We start from the raw sequence: 16,394 nt of genomic DNA, 5'->3' as shown, positions 1-16,394 counted from the left end.
ACTGAATCCATACTGGAAAAACAGATGATCTCTTCCCTCAAGACTGCTTCTACAAAAAACACACATTACGTCTCCCTTGAAGCCCCATTTCAATAACCTATTTCCTCTAGTAAAACTATTCCTTACTGCCAGCCATAAAAAATAAATGCATGCCTAGGAATTGTAAGAAGAAACCAGATTAACCCCCACCAGTTGACTTCCGACAATTTAGTTTGAATGGCATTCCAAGTTTTTGAGCTTGAGTAAGTTCCCCTTTCAGAAATGACCCAAATTGGTTTATCCTCAATTCTTATTTCTACCGGTGGCAATTTTACTTTGAATGCTTACTAGATCATCTGATCTTGCAAGCTGCCATTTCCATTCTTCTTCTTTCAAAACACTCGTTAGTTTAGCTTCAACCTTACTCCCAGCGTCATAAACAACCCTATGGCCATATTTTGTATAAAAAATTCCATCAGGGTGGCAAGTGGCAACAGTCTAACCACAAATGAATATTATGGTACTTTGTGCATTTCATGTTTTGAACAGAGGAAAACGCAAAGAAAGAACATCTGGCATTAAGATGGAAATAATAAAAATGAGGACAAAATATTAGCGCATGACTGAAGAGTAGGCAGCATTCTGGTCCGACCGCCACTCCTCCAGTATTGTAGCCTGCAGCTGCCGCCTGCTTAGGTATTGTTCAACAGTATATATATATAAACTTCACTTTGTCCCAAAATTAGATTTAGTAAATATTAAATTCCACTTGAATTAACAAAAAAAATTGGAACCGAAATCCAATTAGGAAACAAATAAACATATGGTTCTCGAACATTCCCACATGCCTCCTCTTCTATCAGACATCAAAATAAAGATCGGAGAATATAAATACAAGCCAAACAAAGACATTTTCACATGATATCTATCTACGTGTGTGTTCTCATCCGTTTGTGATAGTGCTGCCTTGCAGTAGCACTTGAAGTTAAAAAGAAGGCATTATATGGTTGTCTTGACAAGAAAACGTATTTGGTCCTTGAAACAATGCACTCTCACAAGCTATGGCAAGTAGCCAAGGACTCGAATGAATTGACTAGTCAAGGAAGTCAACAGATTAGATTCTAGGATCATCTCATTGCATACAGAACACGACATCTGACAGGGACCATACGAGTGATCCCAGATATTAGACACGAGTCCGGCCATTTAATCACTACGAACAATATTTAGAAAAATAGAACACAATACACCAGTACAAAAATCAGAGTCTCAAGAAAGCAGTCATCAGATGCTCAATTCCCCGCCCCCCCCCCCCCCCCCCCCCAACCCCCCAAAAAAAAAGTCTTACATGGCCTCAGGCAATTTGGGTCATCATGGGCTCCAAGAATCCAAGTTGGCACCTGCTCAATTCTTGCAAGACTACACTATCCATCTGAAAAGAGAACAAAATTGACGTTTAATTAAAGACCCATAAATGTTTCTCAGATTGTCTCAATTCCAGAAATAAGAATTTTGTAGAACACAAATCAACACCAAAATCTCATATAATCTGAAATTATTTTATTACTATCATCTCAATTAAATATTACGATCACTATTTTAGCTACACAAATGTGCCAACAGAATTCCTTTCCCACTTTATTCAATTCAACATTTAAACAAAGAACTATATGCAAAATGAATTTACTCATTAGTAAGTAGTCTTACCCGGTAAATATATGTATTCATATATATACACATATGGACTCACACGCACATTCCCAAGCATCTACAAAATCTTAGGGGAAACATGCCATAAAAATTGTCTGAACAACAGAAGATACAGCATAAGCACCTCAATCATTCACAGCCTGAAATGAAGAGAGTCTACCACTTCAAAAGCTATTCAAATTTACCAATTTCAGCTCAACCATGATAACATTCCACTTTCATACCTTTATGACTCCACATCCTTAACGTGCAATACCAGAATATACAAAAAAAGTAGTAGGCAAAGACATTACATGTCAAATTTGGGCAAACACCACAATCATCCACACTAGGTGACCTTTTACAGATTTGATAACCTGCCCATGCATTCCTAAATGTTGGGCTAAGGTCAGGAAATCTGGTGGTTAAAGGGCTTGGGGTTCTATAAGAATGCAATGTATATTATGGTTTCTAGACTGCACCTTATCTGAAGGGTTTCAGGTTAGATTTAATGGGTTACTTGCTGGCTAAAGGTTGAGAAAAGTTTTAAGGGTTTTATAGATCTAGGAAGAGAGTTATGGATTTTAGGTCAAAGGATTAATAAAAAGATGAATCTTGGAAGATGTGAATAGCGCAGATGTAATAACCCGGGAAAAACGCTAGCCACATCTCAATTTGGAACTTCTCTAGAATCCCTTATAAAGCCCAGTTTCACTTAGTAATTAAGCAATGCGGGATTTAACACTCTTGACTATATTTATAAACCATCCACTTTATGTGGGCTACTCCTCATCTCTCAATGTGGGACAGGGGTGTTACAGCAGAGAATAAATACAGCCAAGAAAAAAAAGAAAGAGAAGGGGAAGAAGAGAGAAATATAGAAAGAATCACACAAGAGGAAGCATGCCTTCAATAATAAAGTACTTGATATTAATGAATCATCTTCAATTTCCTGTGGGTATATATATACATATACTTTTTTAACTCTACCTTGTCCCACTAGGATAGCCAAGATGTCATTTCACACACACTGAAAAGCAAAGGAATAATACAATCATCCAGAATCTAACAAAGGCTCTAGTCTAGAGATTCACAAAGGAAACGACAAGAGAATAATGAAACAACAAGAACCAAGCCAAACTTCTAGTCCAGCGATTGACAAATAGAACAAATAGGTTGGTGAACAAGAAGCAACAATAGGTTTAATTTTCCATAGCTCCACCTTGTGCGAGGCCTGAGATATAGGATTCAAAGCATAGCAGGGCATAGTGCCCTCTGCAAATTAGGTAGTTCAGGGTGAATTCACAGCAAATCCACCCTGCTAACAGATTGTCCTTTAAGCTGGATTTCCCCCCAAAAGTCAGACATTTTGCAAAAGTCGGCCTCATACAAAAGATTTCTGATGCCTGGAAACCATGTGGGTTCTACCATGAATCAATCTTTCCTTTTGTTCTATTACCATACTTAAATATTTGTAACATGAAGAAGATTATGGTGATATCTAGGGCTGGCAATTTTGACACGACCCGATAACCCGACACGAAATTAGCGGGTTTGGGTCTACCTTAAACGGGTTTGGGTCATAAACGGGTCTACCCGTTTAACTCGGCTTGTCGGGTCGGGTGGCGGGTCACCTGTGGATGACCCGCCAGACATGATTAACCTTTTTTTTCATTTTAGACCAAGGAGGGTAAAGCTAGATGACTTTTTAAATTAAAAATAATACAATATCATTCATATTTTTTGCATGTTAGAACATCACAATTGCGATTATATTAAATCCTTGAATCATGGTTTTGATTGCCTGACCTAAAAACATGGCCTCGCATGAATTCAATGTGAAACAAAAAATGAAAGAAAATTCATGCATGCTGGTATGATTGACAGATTGAGCCTCTTCTTTTTTCTAGAAAATTTTTTGTGAATTAATTTATGATTTCATCCGTTTAAGGTAATGTTTTTTGGTTCATCGTTTTTATGACTCAAAAGTACAGGGAACTTTGGTAAAACTCGAAGAAACTTGACAAATTAAAGAATGAAAACGTTGAAAACAAGAAGATGGCGGAAAATTCAACAAGCAAAATAATTATGAACTTGAAAGGGGGAGAACTCTAGTTGACCAATCAGACTGCATGTCTGGGCTAATGTGAATTAGTGAATGGGAAAGACGAAAAGAAAGATATTTCTTGAAAATGGCTTGGAATTTGGAGCCTGCTAAAAAGCTATTTCATTTAAATACCCCAACCCCCCCCCCCCCAAAAAAAAAAAGGAAAAAAAAAAAAGCACTTTTAAGCTAAATGGGTCGTGTCGACCCAATACAACCCATTATGCTAAACGGGTTTCACGAGTCGTGTCGGGTGGCTCGTGAAATTGCCGTATCGTATCATGTTTGAAGCCCCGATGCGTTAACATAAACGGGTCGTGTTTGGGTCTAGCTTAAACGGGTCACAGGTCTTTACGGATCGTGTCGGGTACCTGTTTTGACAGCCCTAGACTGATATCTATAATGAGCAGAAATGCAGGTAGCACACCACTTGATGAAAATTGCAATAGGAAAGATTATGGTGATATCTATATGTTTAGGTTGCTAAGTGAGGTGTGTTGAAATTCTTAAAGCTAAGAACGAGGTAAAGTAGATAAGATAGTACCTTTACTATCTTCAAAATGCCAATGCAATGTTTTTCTTAAAATTGTCTTCAAGGTATATGATATAACGTTAGCTTCTTTCTTTCTTTTGGGTAGCCCCTATTATGCATCCAATACTATTTGTTGATAAAGGGTTTAAATGAATGCATTCTATACTCATGTATGAATGCATGAAAGGTTTTTAATTTTTTTTTTTTGGCCATATGAAATGATGTGCGATGGTATCAGAGCTAATGGGTGGGGACAACCATCTCATTTGGTCCACCAGGAAAGGCTCACTCAAGTGCACCATCGTTTATCAAGTGATGTCCTCATAGACACGGCTCTACTTGTGGCCATGGGAGCAGAGCTGGGATCCTTGTGATTGCCAACCCTTACACACAAGGCGTAATTGTGTGTTGGTCATTTAAGAGACTAAAGAAAAAGAATGTTTATGATATGTGTGAATATTTTTACTAGTACCTTATGATGTTTTCATAATGGAAATTGTTTCCAACTTCATTTACTGTATGAAGTATCTACTTACTAAGTATTCGACTCACCCTTTGTTTTTTATGTTTTAAAAACAACTCAGATGATGGCCAAGGAAACTACGGTTAGAAGCCTTCACCTAGAAGAGATCATCTGACTCAGAAGTCTTAACATATGAAAACGATCATCTACAAGATCCAATGAGGAGAAGTTGGAAAACATATACTACAGTCCAATCCAAAAGAGATCTCAAAAAAGAGGATTTTAAAGAAAGTATGTTGGACTCGTAGTCCTCAAAAAGATGTCAATTCATTTCTCTCCAATTAAGAAGGTATCAGTTATTCCAGTAAATCCGAATTAGGACTCTATTCTAAGTTGAATTGAAGTAAGAGTCATAATCTAATTAGTTGTTCTATCCCGGTGGAATCGGGATAGGACTTTTAGTCCAAGTATAGTTTGATCAGTAATCCTATTCCCTGTAGAATCAGGATAAGACTCATGGTCTAATCAAATCATATATCAGAATACAAGTAAAACTCTGACAGCACTTCTGGATCAACAAGGAGCAGGAATCCTAATTCAGGTTTGACTCCAGGTATAAACTAAGACTGATTTTTTTATGCACGAAGCATTATTTTCTCACAGAAGCTAATTTAGGCATCGGATTGGGATCCCCGTAAGGGTCCCGTAATTTTTTTATTGTTTTGCAGAATTCTTGGGAAACGTGAAGAACATAAAAAAATGTGCTGATTCATACCATACTAAAAACTGTACCAACAGTTTGACGCCATCTGTGGGAAACGATTATTCGTTAGACATAAAAGAAAAAGAAGATCCAGCATAAAGAAGCTCTATCGTCGACTTGGAAGCAAGTTTCACCTATGACTCAAAACTCGCCGATAAGCAGTACGAAGGCTCGGGTAACGGTAACAACCAATGTAAGGCCCAAAAGAACCTCTCAACTTGAGAGAGGGGCAACCCGAGAAGCACAGCTCGGGCCATACGCCTGTTACCAAATACAGGTTATTGCCCAATGGAACTTGGGCCTTTGCCAATACAAACTCAATGCCTTTAAGTGAAGCCCGCTGGAAGTGAGAGGAAAGTTGGGTCGAGAACGCCAGTAGATGAGTCCAATAAAGATACTATTTCCTTAAGACACTACTAGCCTTAACTGACGTAGGCTTTTGATATCCACCGGGCCCAAAGGACATATATGATTATGAGAAACAATACCCTCAAGCCCAACTTGTTGGGGTGCCTTATTGTTTTTATCTACACGTGGAATCCACACAGAAGTCCATTTAGCTTTCACCCACGCCATGTGTCGATTTCCCCTCTCGTCCACATAAATGCTCAAAAGCAATCTGTCGCTAGCTGCCAATTGATTTGTGTACTAAAAAAATACTCTTGGATTTCTGTATCTTCCACATCGAGAAGAAAAGTGTGCCCACCTTAATGCTCCTACCTTCTTGTTTTGTCATTTTACGATTGTTGGGAAGGACAATCGCGTCAACACAGGACAACTTTGTAGTTGTGCCCTAAGCTGGCCTGGAGGGTTACGCTGCCACAAAGACCATTGTAGTGCCTTTGTCGTTTGAAGTGGTTGAGTAACCTTTTCTAGAAACCACCTAAGCAAACAATCGGTCCACAGGTGCAAAAAGAGATACCGGCGGTGGTGGAACAACGGCTGGAGGTGCACGGCTCACGGAGGCAAACAAAGACAACAAATAACACAACACCTCCACAAGCCTATACCATCCCCACTTGCCTGCGGGAAGGAGGATAACTCCCCTTTGCCCGTTGCCACTGAACTCCTCAATGGCCAAATAGCTTACGTAAAAATTGTAGCAACTCTAGCACAGGAATGCACTATGTGAATCTCCAACCTTGTGAACAAAACCCACACTTTTTTCTAGCCAAGCCACCTTGTCTACCATTGACAACAGCCAAAAAACTCCTCTCACCAAGCGAATTGAATGGAGTTAGCCCTTCCCCCGTTCTATAATGCCTATGTAGAAGGATTTAGCCCCTCAATCGATGTTAAACTCGAACGATTTTGATTCTATGAAGAAGGACCCACCCATTGTGCCTTTGATACACTAACAAACTTACAGAAGCATGAGTCACGCATCAACCAATCCAAACGCCATCAGCAACATCCTCCCATAACACCCACAACCAACCCCCAAAGCCAAAGGAACTAAAAAAACACAGGAACTGAAACACAAGCAAAGAGAAATAGCGGACGCGCCTACACACGTTGGAGAGAGAGAGAGAGAGAGAGAGAGAGAGAGAGAGAGTATCACTATTTGTCTTTGGAACAGTTATCCATTTAAGTTTTAATTATAATGAGATGTTTAGTTTGCTTTGATTTTCAGTTTATGGAATTCTTGTATCCTTGCGGTTTTGGTTCGAACGATGCATAATATCATCTTCATACAAGGAGGGGGTGTTATAGAGACAAGCTTCAATAACCAAAAGGAGATAACTTATACCCATGACCCCAAAGCTCAATAACGTGTTTGTTCCTTCCATCCTGGATAAAAGCTTCTGAAAACACAACCCAAGCATCCCCTACACCCCCAACAAAGGAAACCATGAAAAGATCCTATATGCTCAAGGGCACCATATCTGAGTCAACCTACTCTTAGAAGAACAAAAATTCTAGATTGAAAAAGAAAATGTGAGGCGAAAACAAAAACAAATGATGCAGAGCTTCAAAAGTCTATTGCCACACATTATGGACCTTCAAAAATAGCACCTCGTCTCCTTTGTGTAAACTTTCATGGACTAAGTTTACACTAGAGCATTAAGTAACAATGGCAGAAGAGTAAATGATTTTTTTAAGGAAATGTTAGATCAGACATCTCTTATGACACTAGTTAGGATAAGAATAAGAAAGAAAGCATAAAATTAATAAAATGCAGACAAACATTTCCTTAAATTGAAATGTTATATATCCATAAGAAAAGTAAGGAGCAAAAACAATATACATGTGAAGAATATAATTCGAATGGACACATCACAGCTAGGATAGCAGAACATTCCGTGCAAATTAGGAAACATAGACAACTCCTGAAAGTCCTCTCTAAAACTTTTAAGAAACGTAGATAACTTTGAACAAGTGTTAAACTCAAATTCCAGAGGGAAAAACAAACTATGCCATCCTATAAATCTTTCAATGTGAATAGAAAATCTTAGCCAAAACTACAACGCTACACTAATTCCAACATCATACTGTAAATGCTAAACCTAGTATATACCCTTACAAAATTAAAATTTACATGTACATTTATACATTAGGGCGTTTGTTTGTACTGATCGATTATCTATTTAAAATACATGTACATTTGTTCTTACCACTACATTTGAAATCATACGTCACAATTTATTCAACGAGTCGAGCAATATTTTTAAAAAGAAGCAACCACTACCTCAATCAAAGCAGCTCAAAGGCAAAAACAAGCTAAAATAATCCCTCAATTGGTAAGAATTCAAAGAGTTCCGAAACTATTAAACCCTAGGGCACAACTTCCCACATACTCGAAAATCCAACGTACAGCCAAAAGTGAGAGAGAGAGAGAGAGAGAGAGAGAGAGAGAGAGAGAGAGAGAGAGAGAGAGAAATTGAAGATTAAAAGAGGGCATACTCCCAATATCAGCGGTTGCGCTCGGCCGGCAACGGGCGATTAAAGCCTCCGCGGCGGTTCATATACTGCCTGGGCTGGCGCTTCGTGATGGCTCTGATGCCGCTCACGTCGGCTCCGGCCACCGGCTTGCCCTTGGTGGAATCGAATCCGATGGGGATCCCAAGCTTCTTCATCATCTCAAGTTCGTCCTCGTCCACACCCTCCAACAACTGTCCCTCTCCTCCTCTTCCTGAACCATTAACCGCGTCCTTGCTCTTATGCTTTTGTTGTTGCTGCTGTTGTTCTTTTGCGATTTCGTCGACAAAGTCGGCGACGGCCTTCTGGTGCTCCCTATCGTCGGTAGATTCGCTGCGTCTCCGGCTGCGCTTGGGGGAAGGGGAGCGGTGCTGGAGGTGGCGGTGGCTGCGCCGGTTGGAGCGGTCGTCCGGGGAGCGTGAGCGGTACCGATCCGGGGAGCGCGTGCGGGAACGAGTGTGCCGGGAAGGTCGGCTGCGCTCGGGCCGCTCGGGCGTACGAGATCTCTTGATGCGGCTTCGCTCTCGGTCCCGCTCCTCCTTATCTCGTCGTCTCTCTCTGTCTCGGTCTCGGTCTCGGTCGCGGTCGCTCATGGTGCGTGGTGGTGTTGGGGGCTTTTGATTCCATCCTTTATAATTTAATTTCGTGTTTTATCATTTATTAATACATAGTTCTAAAATCGAAATACTGTTTCGTATATGCATTTTTCGCAGTAAACCATGATTTTAATTGAGAGCGGCCAAATATGAAGGTTGGATGGGATGTTTGGGTGCTTTTTTATTTTTTCAAAAATAAATTTTATTAGTATTTATTGGTATTCGTAATTTTTTAAAAATAAATTAGATAAAACCTAATTTTTTCTATTTTTGTTTTAGGAATTCAAACCATCTAAACATTTTTTTCAACTTTATTTTGTCCCGAAATTCGCCGAGTAAATTATAGTTGAATTTAAATTTAAAAAAATCGAACACTCAAACATCCCGTTATAAGTCTTTTTTCTTTTTTTTAATAATTAACTCTAAAAAAGTGCAAGGAGAAAAAAAGCCTCATGTGTTACACTATGCTTACCTCATCCCATAGTGTTTTGGGTATTTGCTTTTAGAAATTGGTAGGGTGTTTTCTCTCTTAGGGTGACATTGTCACCTTCCAGAAGGTAGTTTTGTCTCGTCCTTTTCTGAGATTTAGATGTAGTTTTATGTCTTTGTTGTGTTTTTTCTCCTTCGGAGATTATTTTCTCGTTGCAGATTGTATTGTGGTTAAGATTGCCTTAAAGTCCACCCTCAATGCTTTTACGGTCCTAGGGGATTTAGTTTTTTGTTTTAAGTGTGGTGTAATCCCAAGGCTTGTCCAAGGGGTGGCGGCTGGAGGAGGGTTTGGAGTCACTGCGATGGGTGGTGAACAACTCAATGAGTCGACTTACCAACCACTCAATACTGATCGCAATTAACAGATCTGGATCTCGTCATGGCCTTTTCGTCGATGTTGAGGCAGACCAACACAGGGAGCAAATCGGGACCATCCGTTAGATCTCCCACCCGGAATAGCATCAGCCACATCAGCAGGTTCGAAAACAACGATGAGGGAGTTCCTTGTCAGAAACTCATTCATGAGCGATGACGAGGGAACCATTAGGAAATCAAGCAGATCCTCGTCATCTGCTTCGGAGGCCTCCCATTCTCCACCATAGTTGTAATTCCAAGCGCATGGATCGGATTCAAGAGTTTGCTAGTGTGAAAGCGAAGGCGGGAAGTGCGGGCGAGAATCAAGGGGATCTAATCATGCCGGACCAGTTACACGCCAGTTGTGGGCATCAACTGACAACGGTTTTCTTCAAATAGGGGAGAGTTTTTTGGCGATAAACAAGGGATTTCAAACAATACGGATAGGCCAGAGAAGTTGAGTCTTTATTTTTTTGTTTCTATGTTTATTTGTATTTCAGTAGTCTTCTAATGCAGCCTGCTCTGTTTTTTAGATCAAACTTGGATTGTAAAAGCTATTTGTAGCTCAGAATGTGTGCCATCTACTAGATCTTTATAAGTTTTCATGAAACGTAAAGGCATCTTCTATTATCCAGGTTATCATTTAGCAGTTGTGGTCTGTAATGGTCTGAGTCTGACTTTGCTTCTGCCCTCTCCTCAGACTTAGTTTATTAGGGAGTCGTTGTAACCCTAAACATTAGACCGTTTGATATCTTTTATATATATTGGAAGGGATCTTTTAATCAAAAAAAAGTCTTTTTTTTTTTTAATTAGAAAAAAAGTCCATATTTTTTTTTAAAAATAAATAATTATAGATATATAAAGATGAATTATATATATTGGCATTGGAGTAATGCTATACGTGAGTCATTCTTCCGTCTTTTTCCTACGTGGCAGGTTTTATTTTTTATTTTTTTAAAAGAAAAGAGAAAGAAAAAAAGAATGGAAGGTTTAAACTAAAAGTCGATAGATTTTGGTTTCATTTTCCCTATTTCGACATTTGCCCCCCAATTTTCAATTTCCCCCATTTCTGGCGCCGACCACCATCCACCTCCCCCACCTAACGGCTGCCACAGTCCCTCTCAGACCACCGTAGACCACCGATCTCAACCCAAGCAAACCCATTTCCCAAAAGTCGACAAAGCGCCGGCCACCAACCCACCGACCGCTCGCAGCCCAACAGACCGAGTGCCAGTCATCTTCGACCAGGTCTCTCTCTCTCTCTCTTTCTCTCCTCTCTTTCTATCTCTCTCTCTCTCTCTCTCAAATTTGGGTCTCTCTTGTTGCAGACCCACTGACCGCCACCCATCGGAGCGCACCCCCTCTCTTTTGTTGTTTTCCTGCTATAAGTTTTCTCCTTCTCTCTTTGTCTACGCTTGTCCTAAATTTCTCTGATTGGCTGCGAAGAGAATATGGGTTGAGCTTTATTCTCATATCAATCTGTTGGGATGGATTGGGTTTTGGGTCTAGGGTTTGGATTTTGGCAAATGAACTTGTGGGGTTTTGGTATTTAATTTTTAGGCTTTTTTAATGGTAGTTTTTATTTTTCTCTACATTTTGCCCCAAATTTCTCTAATTGTGTGCAAAGAGATTTGGGCTATGTTTTTACTCTCGTATCAGTCTGGCATCTGGCTGGATTGATCGGGTTTTGAGTCTAGGGTTTGATTTTGGCAAATAAACGTGTGGGATTGTTTTGGTATTTAATTTTTTAGGGTTTTTTTATTGGTAGTTATTTTTCTCTACATTTTGCCTTAAATTTCTCGTATTGGTTGCAAAGAAAATTTAGGCGGAGTTTTACTTTGGTATCAATCAGTTGGGGCATATTGGGTTTTGGGTCTAGGGTGTGGATCTTGGCAAATAAACTTGTGGGGTTGTTTTGGTGTTTAATATTTAGGGTTTTTGGTTGGAAGTAGTTGTTTTCCTCTTCATTTTGCCCCAAAATTTCTTTGTTTGGTTGCTAAAAGAATTTGGATAGATTGGGTTTTAGGTCTAAGGTTTGGATTTTGATTCTTCTTTGCGTGTATAAGAAATTTAAGCCTTTTTTTTTTTGGTTGAATTAGTAGTTCTGGTTGGTTGAGTTGTGTATGGTGTTGTTTGGAAACATTGTCTGTGTCGTTCAAAGAGTTATTTTGCAATTTTCCTTTGATTATTTGTAAATGATCTATTTGAAAAATGTGTTGTTGGTATTAATGCATCAAACATCTAGTTTGTAAATGAGACCTTGTAAAGTTGTTTTGTTAGATATAAAATGTTATCCGTTCTCGGTATTACAATCAGTACCTTGTTCGCATGCGTTAGTGGTTTGCGAGGGTTAGCAATATTTCCTTTCCAAGCTTACAAAGTGCTTGGTACTACATGCCATAGTTAGACCTGAGCATTTCCAACAAATGTTTGATACTAACTGACTCTTATCATTTTTGGCCATCCAAGAAGTTGTATTTCCCATCCAGAAGAGCTAATTTGTGGTTATCGGTCTAAGGTGGGTGTGGAATATAGTTGTTACTTAGTACCACATGTTTCTGACGGCCATCACCACTATATGTTGCAGTTGTGGATCACTTTTAATGTCTTTAGCATTCTTGGTTTCATGTGCATATGACATATAACGTATATATCCTGATTATTTATTATCAGGCAGTTATTCATAAAAAAAATTAATTAATTAATTAATTATCAAGCAATCAATCTGGTTGATTCGGTGGTAGAATCCGTGTCTAAATTTTTGAATGAGTTTTAAAATCTATTCCTGGTTAACCATGTTTTATTTGTGTTTACAGCTTGGATTCACTTATTTTTTGGTGCCTTAGTATCCCTTATGTAATTACCAATAGGACATAATCTGAATGTACCTCCCATTACGTATTCCCAGAAACAACATTTTTCCCGGGACGACTAATTTGGGCGTCTATCTCCACACACACACACACACACACACACACATATATATATATAGGTCTATTTGGGAATTCTGTTGTCTTAGCTTGAGGCTCGTAATTCTTCATAGGCCAGTGCAGGCATTGGGGCTCAATCCTTTTCAGATAGACTGGTGAGAGTGAGATTATTCCAACACAAACTATTTTAGAGAAGGAGTTGATTCCATCATTTTCCTTTTACTACATATGTCTCATTTCACGACCTTGTGCTAAAAAATTCAACCCAAATCGAGGCATTCCAAGGACTAATATTATAGAATAAATTTGATCTCGACCGTTGGATGGCATGAACCACCTACATGCATATTTAATCAAAGGTTGAGCAGAAAATGAGATGAAAGGAAGAAAACTAACTTTAATTAGATATAACGCATTCCACAACTATCACATATGTGCTCAGCAGTCAAAACTCAGAATGATACTCACAACAAAACAACCACTTTTAAAAGTAATTGTTTTATTTATTTATAAGTAATGATACTCACAACAAAACAATTAATTGACATACTCATACCAGTATATCAAGCAATGACCAGCCGTTAAGAGATAAAAAACACAACAAAAACCCACAGCTAAATTATCACAACAAAACCAAGCAGTGATCGGCCATTGAGAAAGAGAAAAAACACAACAAAAATCCACAGTGGCTGACCGTGGAGAGAGATAGAGAGAGAGAGAGAGAGAGAGAGAAGACAAAGATACCGATAGAGAGAGAATACGGTGGTAAGCTTGGCGCTCTTGGTTGGCGGTGGAACTGCGGTGGGCGGTGCTCCGATGGGTGGCGGTCGGTGGGTCTGCAATGAGAGAGAGAGACCTGGTAGGCGGTGGGAGGCGAACTGTGGTGGGCGGTGGTTTGATGGGTGGCAATCGGTGGGAGAGAGAAATGGGTTGAGATGGGTGGTCTAAAAGGAACGGTGTCGGGACATTTGCGGTGGTCTGAGAGGGCCAGACGGTGTCGGCCGCTTGGTTGGTGGCGCTCGGACAATGGGGGAGGGGGGCGGTGGACCAGTGGTCGGCATCGAAAATGGGGGGAAACTGAAAATTGGGAGAAATGCAAATATAGGGGGAACTGTCTAGAACTCTCTCGTGTCTCGTTTTCACCTTCCATTTTTTTTTTGGTTAAATACAAAAAAGCCCCCCAAATTACCACTTGTTCTCTGGATGGCCCATCGAACTACCAATGCTTGCATGTTGGCCCCCTAAACTACCAATTGCTTGTTTTTTGGCCCCCTCCGTCAGTTTATGCCGTCTATATGGATGAAAATGATTCACATGCACAGCATCTGACTTTGTAAGACCAAAAAATCCGAAAAAAGCCCTTCTCCTGTGGTTTGAAAGTCATCCGCTTCTTTTTTTGAGTTTTAAGAAAAAAAAAAAAACCCGCCCAAGTTCCTCAGTCTCCGCCTAGAGATCTCCTCAGAAAACATGCAGATCTCTAGCCAAATGACCCACAACGCAAAACCAACCACCATGAGCAGTACCAGAAGCAGCACCAGCTCAACCTATTCCCTATACATCCAGAAAAGTAGAAAACCTTGTTGAATACAAAGACATACACGACGAGAACGTGTTCCTCTTTAGCTCCAAGGGCGGTGGCGGTGCCACCACCACCCTCAACGGCTTACTCGCCGAAATGTCTTCCTCCGAGGAGGACTCCCTCTCCGCGCTGTAGTACGCCTATGGGGGACGGGATATCGAGGAGGAGGACTCCCTCTTCACTTTTGCTTTTACTGTCTGTATTTTGTGGAACCCATTTGCATCCAGTTTCTGATAGATCGTTTTGCACTTCCACCTTTGACAGTGCTCAAAGTATTTGTTGTTTCCAACAAACCTAGACAAAAAAAGTAATAAATTAAAATGACTTGGTGTGAAGCTTTGTTTTAGAACAAGAAAACAGAGGTAAACAGAGTCATGTTCAAAACTCCAAAATTACTACAAATTGTGGAGTGACTAAGCCCGCCGTCATAGCCCGAGCTTGGGATAAACTCCCTCCTGAAAGAAAAGGGACTTGAAAGTGAAATGGTTTCCTTGAATTAAAAATGATGAATTACAGTGCTATATATACACAATTCATGAGTGTGTATTTACAGAGAATAACATATTTTGTGGGATAATTAATTACAGAGAATAATTTATTTCCTTGTAGAATAGACATATTGCCTTTTATGATTCAACTCCTTCGGTAAGTGCGAGAATAGCTTTTATGATTCAGCTCCTTTGATGCGTGTGATAATAGTAGACGTCCAGAACTGATTTCCTTTCCTGCATGGTGGAGTGCTGGACCTTCCTTTCTTGCAAGGTGGCAAGATCTTCTCTTGCTAGCTGTCCTGGTCCTTTCCCATAATAACCGAAGGCTTCAGTTGTCCTAGCATGATCTTCGTGATTGGCAATGGTCAGGTTTGGGAAGCTAGGCCCTGCCTAGTTGGTAGTAACTTCATTAGGAAAGCTTATTGGCTGATCGTGATCTTCAATGCTGTCATCAGCGTGATCAATGGCTGATTGCTTAACACCTCCCTCATGTACTGCTATAATTTTGGACTTGTACATTGCCATTCTTGCAGTTTTAGAAAAGCATTAAAAGCTTATGATCACCTTGTCCAAAACAACTGGAAATGCAAGGCTTGTAGATGATTCAGCCGCAAGTGCGCGCAACACCCCCACGTCCTGAAGGAAAAAGTGTCGCTACTTTCTTGACCTTAGGTTTGCGAGGAGTTGGCTTAGTTTTTAGCCATGGAATCTCCACATCTTTATAAACATAGCTCAGCTTCTTGGTTTCAAGGCAGCCTTTAACATAAACATGAACAGGCTAAGCATTTTCATTGTAGAAGATGAAGCTGGCTTTTAACCAATCTGGTCTCGGCCGCCATTTTTTATAATTAATAAAGTTTTTTAAACATGCAGGGATTTAAGAAAACATCATCGAAAATATGAGAATTCAAGCACGAGAAGTTCCAGAAGGGGTTTAGGGATATGCTTAGGGAGATGAGGCGGAAGAAGTGCGAGTCGAGTGTGTTTCCAGCATACCTGAAGGCATCTGAAGAGATTAGCGTGAGTACTACTGGCATGGAGGACAATAATCGCCCCATTACAATAGGCGTAGTGAATGTCGGCTTGTTGTGAGAAACTATGTGGGTCATCGTCTGGGAGGGCTTTCATCGATTGCGGGCGGTGACACTGATGACGAAGGTGACATGCGCTCCCAAGCTAATTCGGCACTTGGCGAATTGGAGGCATAATGGTATTATGGTAATAAGTAGCTCTTGTTTGTCTAATTTTGTTCGCATTATTGCTATATTGTTGAGAAGGGCGAAATGGGAATTTCAAAGTGGAAGGAGAAGGGTATTTTCGGGGTTTTGGTCTAAAAGAGTCACATGCTGTGCACGTGAATCACTTTCCATTCACTTAAACGGCATAAACTGACGGAGGGGGCCAAAAAACAAGTAATTGGTAATTTGGGGGGCCAAAATGCAAGCATTGGTAGTTCGGGGGGCCATCCGGAGAACGGATGGTAGTTTGGGGGGCTTTTTTGTATTT

At 40.1% G+C, this 16,394-nt stretch overlaps 1 protein-coding gene across 1 annotated transcript; it reads right to left on the bottom strand.

Moving 5' to 3' along the window:
• Nucleotides 1-1,036: 1,036 nt before the first annotated feature.
• On the bottom strand, nucleotides 1,037-9,078 carry LOC133871171 (uncharacterized). The gene is made up of 2 exons (XM_062308554.1): nucleotides 8,435-9,078; nucleotides 1,037-1,411 (listed from the first exon to the last, which is right to left on the bottom strand). Exon 1 carries the CDS (start codon nucleotides 9,040-9,042, stop codon nucleotides 8,443-8,445), a length of 600 nt encoding a protein of 199 aa, XP_062164538.1. The 5' UTR covers nucleotides 9,043-9,078; the 3' UTR covers nucleotides 1,037-1,411; nucleotides 8,435-8,442.
• Nucleotides 9,079-16,394: the final 7,316 nt, after the last annotated feature.

The sequence above is a fragment of the Alnus glutinosa genome, chromosome 6 (genome assembly GCF_958979055.1).
Source record: "Alnus glutinosa chromosome 6, dhAlnGlut1.1, whole genome shotgun sequence".
Taxonomy (NCBI): Eukaryota; Viridiplantae; Streptophyta; class Magnoliopsida; order Fagales; family Betulaceae; genus Alnus; species Alnus glutinosa.
The sequence above is the reverse complement of the archived record's forward strand: the minus strand, read 5'-3'. Positions and strand labels throughout refer to the sequence as shown.